Source organism: Centruroides vittatus, unplaced genomic scaffold (assembly GCF_030686945.1).
Source record: "Centruroides vittatus isolate TY-2023 unplaced genomic scaffold, ASM3068694v2 scaffold_1478, whole genome shotgun sequence".
Classification (NCBI taxonomy): Eukaryota; Metazoa; Arthropoda; class Arachnida; order Scorpiones; family Buthidae; genus Centruroides; species Centruroides vittatus.
The window spans coordinates 446994-459667 of NW_027122680.1; the positions used below are offsets into that span (position 1 = coordinate 446994).

The 12674-nt window shown below is 31.9% G+C and overlaps 1 protein-coding gene across 2 annotated transcripts in view; it reads left to right on the forward strand.

Annotated features, from left to right (window-relative positions):
• Positions 1-12674, forward strand: part of LOC136987146 (sulfhydryl oxidase 2-like) — a 31975-nt gene continuing 19301 nt past the window's right edge. Inside the window, exon 1 of one of the 2 annotated variants that reach the window (XM_067284825.1) lies at positions 1-270. In XM_067284825.1, the coding sequence (XP_067140926.1) occupies positions 51-270 (220 nt within the window). In that variant the 5' untranslated portion in view covers positions 1-50. Of the gene's footprint in view, positions 271-8024; positions 8359-12674 lie in introns of those variants that run through there. The other variant, XM_067284824.1, reaches the window with a different exon arrangement.

A 12674-nucleotide genomic window follows, 5' to 3' on the forward strand; every position in this document is an offset into this window, starting at 1 on the left:
GGTTGCCATAGCAATAAAACTTATCGTCTGGTTTTTAAATCGCTTCGATTATGATATTAATTGCGCTTTTATTTTTAATTAGCGAAGTTTATTCGTTCAGAGAACCTATTTATAGTTCGAAAGATCCCATTTGGTTATTAGATCATTCGAATTTCGATGATATCATCATGTGTAAAGATCATTTTTGGATTGTTAAGTTTTATAGTAAATGGTGCGGCCATTCGCGGCTATTTTCCAATACTTTGAAGAAAATTGCAACAGATTATAAAGGTTTTGATGTTTATTACTTTTAAATATCACTTCTTAAACAGATTATAACTAGTTATAAACTTTTTAAGAAGTTACAAAGCTACAACTTAGCTTATAAGCTGCTTAAGAGGTTACAAAGCTATGTAAAAACAATTACAAGTGCTTATGGAGTTCTTAATATTTAAGAAATCTATAAGCACGAATAGCCCTAATTACTAGACTAGATAGAGCTTATAACTAAGCTCTAATTCAAGTAGAAATATATACAGAAATGGAGCTTAGAGCTTATAGCTTATAACTAAGTTCTATAAGCTGTGATAACTGATCTGCATAAGTGTATGAGTGATTATAACTTATAACCACGTATAAGTTATAACTTATACTACAATTCTATAACTAAACTCTTAGTTGTGGAATTATAATATAAGCAATTTACACCAAACTACGGCTCTTCCAGACTCTTTTTACGGTTCCGTATATTGGACTCCTACCCCTATTACTTAGGGGTATGAGCCTGACTTTGGTGCTCCTCACGTATTTGATAGGCGGGGTATATGATAAGGTTTTGCCACCCTTTTATAGACTATTTATAAGATGTTTAAGAACGTCTTAATTACATATTTTTCCGTTTAAATATGTTTATTTATACGTTTTTAATATAAAAATTACAAGACACATCTTTTTCTAGCTATTCTTATATTCTGCAATAATTTTTATTGGTAAGACTATTTGGAAGCGTAGGATATTAATATGATGTGATAAATATGTTTCTCAGATATTAAAAATACAGTTAAATGCAGCCAAATTATAGTTTACCATTTCCAAATATGCTATAAATTATACTAAAAGTAATTCGGTATCGATATAATACTTCCTATAACTTTAATAATATTTATCATGGGACTATTTTTGTAACAAAATACTATTGCAAGTCAAGGTATCTCGTATCTAAACGTTACATTATATTTTAAAATATAATATAAATTATGCTTATTTAAATTTCTGAAATTAAATTCAAGTACAATTATACAAAAATACTCTTGTATTTATTGTTTACGTGTTATGAAAATTAAAGATCTGATAGAAGCTGTGTCAGCTATATTCTTTAATGTTACGAATAAGCTTGATTCGACGCGTATCAGAAACGAATGTGCTAATTACTTCCCTTTATGATATTCGTAGATAGAAAACCAATAGAAATCTTCATATAAATATATCGAATTTTGATACTGGAGTAATAGTTATTCGATAAGTAGCATTATTTGTTGGTTATATGAGCGTAATGTTGTTTGCGGATAGTGATATCGCGAAAATTTCAATCATCAAAACACGGATATAAAATATTTTTATGAAAATCCGAACGTCATTTTTATGAAATAACAAAATATATATATATTTTTTATATATCCTGTGTATCATAAGCTAATGTAAAATGAATTTTATTACTTTATTATAGCTTATTAAACTAGTGATTTTTAATCTATTTGAACACACGGAACCCTGAAAAACCTTTTCAAATCTATGATAAATCCCTACATATCTATATACCATCACCACTAAAGTTGAACTACAAGTATCTGGTATTTTAACTTAAAAAGTAGATATTTCATTAGTAGATAAAATGAAACAATTCAAAAATAAAATGAAATATCAGTAATTACACGGCAGGTTCAATAGAAAACCAGAAAAGTGCTATTAAAAGTCGGTAGGGTGAGCATAGTAATTTTGACATAGAAACTCTAAGACAGAGAAATAGTAACTTCGACTGGCAACACTGTTGATGCGCGGGAACATAAGACAACGGTCTCTAGCAGTGCCTGAAGGAAGAGCAGTGTAGTGCTGTCTGATTTTTGACAAACCGATCGACATCTATTGGCATATGCAGGTACTCTGATCGCAGTTCTAAGATTCAAAAGGATGGCAGAGTCGATTCAAACGTCAACCTATCGTCAGTGGCGTAGCATAGTGGGGGCGGCCCGCCCCGGGCGGCACTTTTAGGGGACGGCATTTTTTCACAATAAATAATAATATCTTGTAAAAATTTGAACCATTTCATTTCATATTTTTGTCGCACCTACGATTCGGACCGATTGAAATGAGCACGGAATTTTTCATTACTTATTCTGTGACGAAACTGGGGAATCCCCTTTCTTTAAATGAATGTATAATAATGACATTTTGCTCATTGTAGCGACTGACAATACCGTCTGTACTGACTTGTAGGGATTCCCCGTATTTTATTTAAGGGGGTGGTGAAATTTTCCTCCGCCCCGGGCGGCTGACATCCATGCTACACCACTGCCTATCGTTCTGGGAAATCCGGAAATGTATCCGAATGGATATGTCGAATCTCTCATCATTCGTCTGTTGTCCTGTTGAACCCATAATGGGCATGATAGAAAAAAAAGATTCTCTTCTAGTGCCCAGAGGACGAAATGAGTTTTAAAAAATCAAAATTATAGTGTGTTTAATTTTCCGAATAGAATGAACACGAATAAACAGGATAACGTTATTTGAACATTCTGCGTTACTACTCAACAGGGCCGGATTTGAGGCGATTGGAGCGATTGGTACCAATCGGGCCCCGCGCTTGAAGGGGCCCCGCATCATGTCAAAATTTATATATTTAAAAATAGTACATGTTACAAAAATAAATATCTATGTATATTATTATTAAAAAATAAAACAGCATATTTCAATATGTAAATTAACTGTTAATTAATTTTGTTATTTAAAGTTTGAGGGGCCCCGCAAAAAAAAAAAATTCAATCGGACCTCGCACCTATTGGATCCGGCGCTGCTACTCAATGATATTGAATCGCATCGATTTCGTGCAACCTTACCCACCCGTAAAATATTTTTTAAGAAAATGTCATTTATATATAATTTCCTATAAGTTGGTTTTCATGCTCTACGAACCTTATAAGAATTTTGGTTTTGATTTTTTTAAACCGCGTTCAATTCAAAATAAAAAAAGAAAGAGAGAGAGAGTTTCATCAGATATATTCAGAGATCCTGTTTGTAACATTGAAGAGAGACTATTGCTTGCTTAACAACTTAATATAAAATTTGTGTTCACCAAAAAGAAATGGTTAACACGGACGTTGTTATATAGGGGTACAGAGGAATGAATCACTCTTTCAAAACTCAAAATTTAGTGATTTCAGTCGGAAAATTTAGTAATTTTAAAGATAAAACTGTCTACTTTTAACAGTCCAAAATGGTATAAAATTACTTATCATATTTCCTAGATTAAGTCCCGGGATTCAAATAAACCCGGGAAATAAATGTATTGTTAAAAATAAACACGGGTTTAAAGCATGAGGAAACATATTGAAGTACTGATTGTATAGAATAATGTTGTTTAGCGTGACAGGTAAGGAATTTAACTAATATTCTACCTCTTCAAATTGTCTAGTGTCGGACAGCATGTTTTAATCCAAGATTCGCGTAAAACATTTTTAAATAGAAATAAAATTATGAATATTGAGCGTGGAAAAGTCTCGATCGAATTCATAAGTCGACAGCTTATTAGCCGAAAGGTAACTTCGAACTGCAAAGATTAAATGAGTTTTCATCCAGAAGATGGTAGTTGAGATTCTGATTCCGACAACGACATCGAAACGGATACGAATAGTCAATTGATAGACGAATCAATAGTCAAAAGATATTCATTATTTACCTGTTGCTATACGATTGCAATTATAATACAAACTTCGCCATTATCACTGTTCCACTTAGATTTAAAAACATAACTACAGCTTTTCTACAGAATATTCCGAAGATTAAAGTTCTGAAAAATTAAGCGTCCACTAGTGGCCGAATGGATAAAATCACTAAACACTTGTAGCTGGTTCGCTCCTCCTGAACGAGCTGTTTCCCAGATTTTCTTTGCGTTAGTAACACCTAAATAGGAGCCAGTTTCCCATAAAACACCTCTCGGGAGGCATTTCCCCCTCGGCAGATTGCCCATGTGTCGTGTTGCCGTATACGAATAACGCTAAACTAAACTAAATAAAAACTCATGTATTTGTAAATTAATATAATAATTATTTATTGTGACATCGTCACAGCGCCTGGCTGCAGTTTTTAATCATATTTTAAATTTATTTAATTTAAAATATATGCTCTCCACCTCAAATCATTAGTAGTGGCTTGCTCCTATATATCATAGTTTTCCTTTAACAATAGAGTCGTACCGGTCATCTATTAACTGCTTTCGGGGAAAAGGTTTCAATTGAAATAACATGACTTCCGGTTTGCATCGGATGTTCATATATACTTGTATATAGTTCATATAGACTCTTGCCCCTAAGGTTTCCATAGCAGGTGCGGCTTGCACCAGTGGCCGAATCACAAGCTCCACAATTCGTGTGACATACTGATCCGCTATTAGAGTACCAGAAGTGTGCTTCAGGGCTGTCCGTTGATCGAACACGATGCCTCTCCAAACCATGATGCTGAGTATGGGACCAGTATGACGCTCGACGGAAAGGGCTGGCACGTAGCCTTTTCTGAGATACCGCCACATCCATCCATGGCAGCCATTCCTGTACAGACAAAAGCGGGATTCATCCGTAAACAATACCCGATGTCATTCAGTGATCCAGTGGCGATGACGACGACACCATACCAGACATGCACTCTTATGTCGAGCGATGAATGGCATTCCGGTTGCTGGTTGCCGTGCGTGCAGCCCAACCGTGCATACAACCTGTTACGAATGGATGGACAGATGCACCCTTTGATAGCAACGGGCGGTTTCGAATATCACGTGCCGTGGCACGAACGGGTCCCGACAGGCCGTTCGGCGAATCTGCAGGTCTGTGTGCTCTGTTGTGCGCCGATGCGACCCATTCCCTGTTCGGCGTGTTCGCAAATGTGCCTGCATCTATCGTTTCACACATCTCTGGATGGTACTAAAGTCGTGCCCAGCACGCATGGCAACTGCACGCGTCGACAAACTGAGGTCGCACAGCTCCAGAATGCAGTCTCATTCTTTAGTTGTTAAATATTAGTACTTAACTTTCTGTCATCTCTGAGGCATATTCTTACGTCTCTGGCTGCCGCGAGCTGTCGCTGATAGCATTTACGGCCCGAGCCGGCTGTTGGTCTTTATATCTTGAAACTGGGAACTACACGATCTGATACGTACGAAAACTTAATTATTTTCATATCTCTGTCACTGCTACAGGTCCTGAAATTTTCATGTGGCTACGCGCATTCCTTCGTAGCGTTGCAATTTTATTTTTGAGGCGTGTATAAAAACAAATACAGGGTGATAAAGGAAGTCACTTAACTCCCCTGCTACGGAATATAGAATGTACCCAAAATTAATTTGCTCGTATCAGGAACACATTAGACCAAGAGAGAAACAGATTAATGTGTGTTATACGCACGGTCGCCATCCTGGTGGAGGCCATATTGAATGAAACTTCAAAATTTTAAATGGGAAGGAGGTCATGTGACACATTATTTAGGGTCAGAATTTTACACGGAATTGATTGATGAAAGATTTAGTGACCTACATCGAACGGTTACAGTTATTAATGTGTTTCTTTTGTTACGGGTGTGACGAACAGTCAACACAATACTCCTAACACGGCAAGAACGTGTCAAAATCATCCTGCTGGCAGGGGAAAAAGGCTCCAGGGTGATTGCATAGGATTTTAATCAATGTCATCTACACCAAATGCCTGTGTCACGTGTAGCAGTTGCCAACCAACTCTAAAATTTTGGGTGACGGATCTGTCCTTGATAAGAAACGTTCAGGCCTGTGCAATCATCCTGATGGCAGACACTTCTCTGCCATCAGGACAATTTTGATGCGTTTTTCCTGTGTTAGGAGCATAGTGTTGTCTGTTCTTCGACCTGTAACAACAAAGGAAACACACTAACTCTATAACCATTCGAGGTAGACCAGTAAAGCTTTATCATCAATCAGTTCCTTGCGAAATTTTGATCTAAAATGATGTATCACATGACGTCCTTTCCATTTAAAATTTTGGAGTTGCATTCAATATGGCCTCCATCAGGATGGCAGCCGTGCGTGTAACACACATCAATCTGTTTCTCCCTTGGTCTAATGTGTTCCTGATATGAACAGCAAATTAATTTTGTATACATTCTGTATTCTGTAGCAGGGATGTTAAATGACTTTCTTTACCATCCTTCACAATAAATATTATTGTATTTACCATTAAAACTTGATTTAAAAAATGTTTTATCCATATGAATCATCATTTGATGTTTATCATGTAGGTGATCAATTAGTCCCTTATTCTGAGGAAATGAACAGTTACAGTCATGTTCAAGGCATCTAAATTTCCATTATTCCTATTATAAGTGGCTGTACGTTTGACAACAAACTACCCACTGATGAGGCGTTGCGAAATGCATTTGGGAAATGGAATTAATAAAATTATGAAAGTATAGCATCTTTTCGTTCTTTTTTTTGTCTTCTTAACTCACTCAAAGTCGGATTTTAAAGAGTAGCTTTTTACTTGGATTTTAATTTAAAGATTTTAGAATCGATTATGTTTGTTTAAATTACATTGTCATGAAAATAATTTTTTACCTACGGCGCAAGACATGCATGGTAAAAATTTCATGTCTCAATAAAATATTGTGACGATAACAGAAACGCATTCTTCTTGAGTTCTAGTATATGTGGAACGACAGCCGGATGACCGAACGATCAAGATGGCAGCTTACAGTTCTGGGGGACCCAGAATCCGAATCTGGACGGTCGGAAAAACTCCAAGAATTTTTCAGGTGGTAGTCCGTTTGGATATGTCGGGCCCCGTCCAACACCACCCGGTCGCCCCATTATGGACCTGGACGAATTCATATTGGGCTTACTGAAAGAGGCCCTCTTAGTATCCACGGAGCGAAAAGAGTTTTAAAAAAGTATATGTAGAGCATGCGCAATTGACATAATACTGGGTCAATTAAACACTCGTCAGTTGATGACAAAAGTACAGTAAATCGCCACCTCACGCCACATATCATGATAAAACAATTTGAATAATTGTTATAACAGAATAAATTTTGTATATTTGAATATCGCGTGATATATCCAATCCAATGGTTGATTCTTGTGTAATTATGTAATTTTAATTGTTTTTGTTTTACGGGTACCAAAAGGATCTTTTTTTCCACACCACTCGTCAATTTTTTAGGTACACAATGGGATGTATATCTAGTTTTTCAGTGATAGTGAAGAACTGGGATGTTTTAATTATATTTATATGAAATTTATAAGTAATCATTAGTTATAACGAGTATAAATCAAAGCAAAAACCCGCTGTGGCTGATGACTTGACAGTTTTATTTTTCGAGATAAATAATTACAGCGTTGAATTTTCTTAGTACTGTATTAGTAATCAATATACTATAATTATTTCCTGACAAGCAATAATATGTTTGTTATTTTTTTAAATTCTGATAGTTCAGCCCCTTGCTGAAGAAGTTTTAGGGGTCCGCGATACAAGAAAGTTCAATATGATTAATTTTTCAGGGGGTCCGAATATGTCGGGCCCCGTCCCTCACCACATTGTGGGCCTAGCCGAATCCAAAATGGGATTGATAAAGGAAGGTGCCCAGAGGTCGGAATTTTTTTTTTTTAATATACCAACATTTAAAACACGTGTGTTAAATATTTAAATATTATATCTTACGATAATAAAGCGCCACCTGGGTTATATTTAAAATTATTTAAGTAAAATAATTTTTATTAAAAATTTAATTAAAACGACAATATATAATCCAGGTGGCGCCGTCGAAGATTATTTCCCATTATTCGATGCGATTTCCGGACGATGTTTAAAACTTAGTTGCCATGGCAATGATACTTAGTATCGTCTGATTTATACATCTCGTCGGTTATGGTTTTTATTGTGCTGTTAATATTATTATTTAACGAAGTCCAGTCGTACGGTGAACCTTTATACAGTTCCAATGATCCCATTTGGTTGTTAGATTCCACTAATTTCGATCAGTTCGTCTTATGTAAAGATCATTTTTGGGTGGTCGAGTTTTATAACAAATGGTGCGGTCACTGCGTCAGATTTGCGCCTACCTGGAAGGAATTTGCATGGAGTATTAAAGGTTTGAAGTCGATTTATCCCTTATAAACTCTTAAAATAACCAATATATTATCAATTAATATGATATAACTCGTCAAGACTTACTTTAATTCTATAAATGAGTGAATTTAATTCAATTTTTCCAAATTTTGTACTTTTACTCTGTTTTTTACTATGTCAATACTCCTAAATACTGATCATATCTAATCTTGGAAATGTTTTGGTCCTGTTATGAAAGTCTGCAAAGAAATATAAAAATTGACACTCTCGGATCTTAAATTGAGGTTATTTGATAATTGTGTGTTTACGTTGAAGCTTGCCAACTCTTAGAGAGTTAATTCTGAAAGTTTTCCGTCAGAGGAGTAAAAATTTCAGGTGTCAAAATGCTGTCTCTTATTCTTTGATCTGTTTTAACGTGGTGACCGTTTCGCCAGGTAACTAATAGCCAAATTGGAACCAGCAGGGATCTGGGGAGTCCAACTGCAGAGCCGGTGCTAGAATTTATGCCACCCGGACGAGACATGCATTTGACATCCCTTATCCCTCTACGTAAAAAGAAAAAATTTTATTTTCAAATTCCATACCTTGCTCCCTCGATCGATATTCGACTCACATCATGTAATATAAAAAATAATACGCCTGAAAATTTGTCTGACTTGCCTGTATGGTGGTGTGCCAGCCCCATCCGACTGTCTCATTAAAGTAAGGCATCGTGATGACTAAAAGTCTGTGTTGACGTGATGTGATTTCTGCCCGGTTCTCCAAATGTCAAAGTGAACAAATAATCCAACTGTTGATGTCTTGTCGAGCAAGTATGAGAATGGCCTCGGTTAGGAGTTCAATAATTTAAAACTTTTTACTAAATTCCAGTCTAGGACAGTCGGAAACTGAAGTTTAAATAGTTATAACACACAAACTGTAAAACACTCATTTATTTGTGTCAGGCAAATTATCAAAAACTGTAAACGATTATGAAACATTAGGATCGTCTTCCAGTTATTTATAGTAAATCTATAAACATTATAAATTGTAAAAAAAAAGTTTATTCTTAATAGCTATTTATATAAACTTTAAAATTAATAACAATATATTAATATTCTAAAAATCTCTCATTTTTTGTTTTATTTATGATTTATGAAATTTTTCAGTTTTGTAAATAATTAATTATTATAACTACATATGTACAGGTATATGTATCTATTTAACACTGTTGTAAATATTAGATGAATTAACTATAAAAAATTTTAAAACAACTAACTGTAAGTAAATTTATAAGTGCTTTATATATTTGATACTTCCTTTAAAATCTTTAGGAAGTGCAATAAATAATACATATTAAAATATGATTTGCATTTATTAATTTATGATTTATAATAAAAATATAGCAAATATATATATATATATGAAAGGCTGACGTAACGAAGTTTAGAACAGACAGCAGATGTTTTATTGTGATGTGTGTTTATTGTTTTCATATTAATTGAATGAGAAATGTTTAATATAATGTTAGTGTTCCTCTACATATTTAAGTAAATGATATTTTTTAGAATGAAGCGTATAATTACAGTGTAATAAAATACTAGTAAAACTTTAAACTTATAATTTATTATATAAAAAACTTTCAAATAAAATGAAAATAACATAAATTTTAATACATTATTGTATTTATTACTTTAAAATAATTAAATGATATCAAAATACAATGAAATAATAATTCATTTTGTACATCTATAAATTCGAGAGACTTTTTCACGAATTAATATATAATTTCTAGAAGCTAATCAAAAATATACAAAATTAATTTTAGTATTTGAAATATATTTTAGAAAAAGCATCTGTTGTAAAAATAAAATTATATTTAAAGTGATGGCATTTTAAGTAAATCTTACAGTATGAATGTGAAGATAACAAAGTTTCTTATATTTACAATTACGCTTAGTAATTATAATAGAAATTCAAATTGTAATACTTATAGTAACAGTTCAAAACATATCTATATATCTCTATTAAAAAAAGAAACAAGTTATAGCTATATATTGAAAATTATACTCTGTATGTCATATTATCCTCAAATAAATAAAACTAATTTAATTACAAAAATAAAAACATTAAATATTGCAGAATAGAATTTAAGACCATCCACCATTAACAACTCATTCACTATGTTTTCGTATTACAAATGCTTTATCATATTCATTGTCAGATCATTATACTTAATATGAAAGTACCAGATGTTCGTAATGTATATATATATAAAACCAAAATGAAATATAAACATTATCTTATAAAATAGTTTTGTGTTTCGTAATTGCTATTTTTATATATTTAATAATCTCCTTTCTTGCCAAATATAATGATTATTTTAATTAGACTCCAATTATGCCATTAATTAATTTTTTCAAATTATTTTGTTTCAAGTTTTATTGAATTTTCAATTATGCAATATCATTCTCAACTATGTATTGATCCACACACTAGTGTTATGTAAAGCTAGATAATATGTAAAGTTATGTAACATGATTGAAAAAGCTTATATTGATTATATAGTGATAATTTTAATTAACATAATAATTTTTATGATCCAAAAAAATAATGCAAGCAATTAATGTTCTGCAGTTGATGTATAAAACTGCCACCCACAGTGACACTTGGTTGTGCTGACGTGTAAAGTAAAACTGCCAATAAGTTGACGTGTTTCAGCCAATCCTCATTTCATAGATGAACAAGTAAAATAATAATAAGATGACTGAATAAAAAAAGAAGAGAGATTATTTTTAAATTATATACAATAAACATTTTACACAATCATTTCCAGTTATGACTGCATATAAAAGATAAAGAATAAATTAAAAATACAACAACATTGACATTAAATAAAAATAAGTTGTTGCTCTTTGAATTTTTATCTGGTCAAATTCATTTTGACCCATTTAATTATTGAAGCATTTCTTAATTAACTTAAGGTTAGACTTCACGCATGTAAATCTCAATAAAAAAAAGATCATTTATGCTGACTTACTATAAAAATTATTGTAAAATAGTTTATTCTTGATTAAGATTGCATGCAGTCAGACTATATTAATGTAACATTACTACAATATTTATTGCATTAGGCAGTGTTAAAATGAAATAAAAGCAAAAATTTAAATTATTATTACAGACTACAGACTTTGCAAAGTAGTTTGTGTAAAGCATGAACAATAAAGTATAAGGAAAATTCTCATTTTATAATATACAATAAGACATAAATAACAGGACAAAATAACCAAGTCATTAAAATTGATATATATATATATATATATATATATATATTTTTTTTTGATTGTCCTGAATTGTTAAGTACTTAAATTCTATATATTTAAATTAACGAAAATATTAATCTATAGCCTATCTACATTATTATATCTGTTTTATGAATATATGAATATATAAATTCAGTATATAGATAAATGTTATTTTCTAATATTAATAACTATATGAAGTATTATATGATGATTATTATTTATTATATAATACAATGCATGAATATTTATAAAATTATTCAGCTGTATATAAATATTGAAGGCAGAAAAGCATGAATACTGGCTAATATCATTATCATTACTTGATATCATGAATTATCAAAATTTATGAAATTAATTAATTTAATGGTCCAATGCTAACAAACTTTGAAGTTGAAATTATGAACAAATTTCATTTGTGAATAATGTTTGTAAATGATGATTGTAACAGCTTATCCATCAATCAGTTTACAATTAGTCCACCTATTTTTACCTCTGCAGCTTATACCCAAAAATGACAGTATATGAAAAACCAATAATTTTATATATAGTTAGAATAAGCTATTGAGAAATCAAATTTAAATATTTTGTATTATTGATAAATTTTTATTAATATATTTCATATTTGATAAAAGTATTTAACACATATTAATAATAGCATGTCGATAATAAACTTTTAAAAGAATTTATATATAACTAAATTCTGATTTTATCTCTTATTATCATCAATGAAATCAATACATTAAGAAATATAAACTACATCCATGTCATATGTAGTAACAGTGAAGATAAGTTAGTACACAAGACTTTTAAAAGAGTGGGATTTTAAAAAAGAAAAACATTAATAATGATATATTCTATATATTTATATATATATAATATAAAAATTAATAAAGAGTAACACAATACAGTAGAGTAAGGCAGAACTGAACAATATAAAATATAAAGTTATACAATATAAGTTATATACAATATACTATTTAATTTTTTAATTCATTCCAAATGAGCTAAACCCCATAACCCCCATGTGTACAGCCTTGATGACAGAAATGCATTG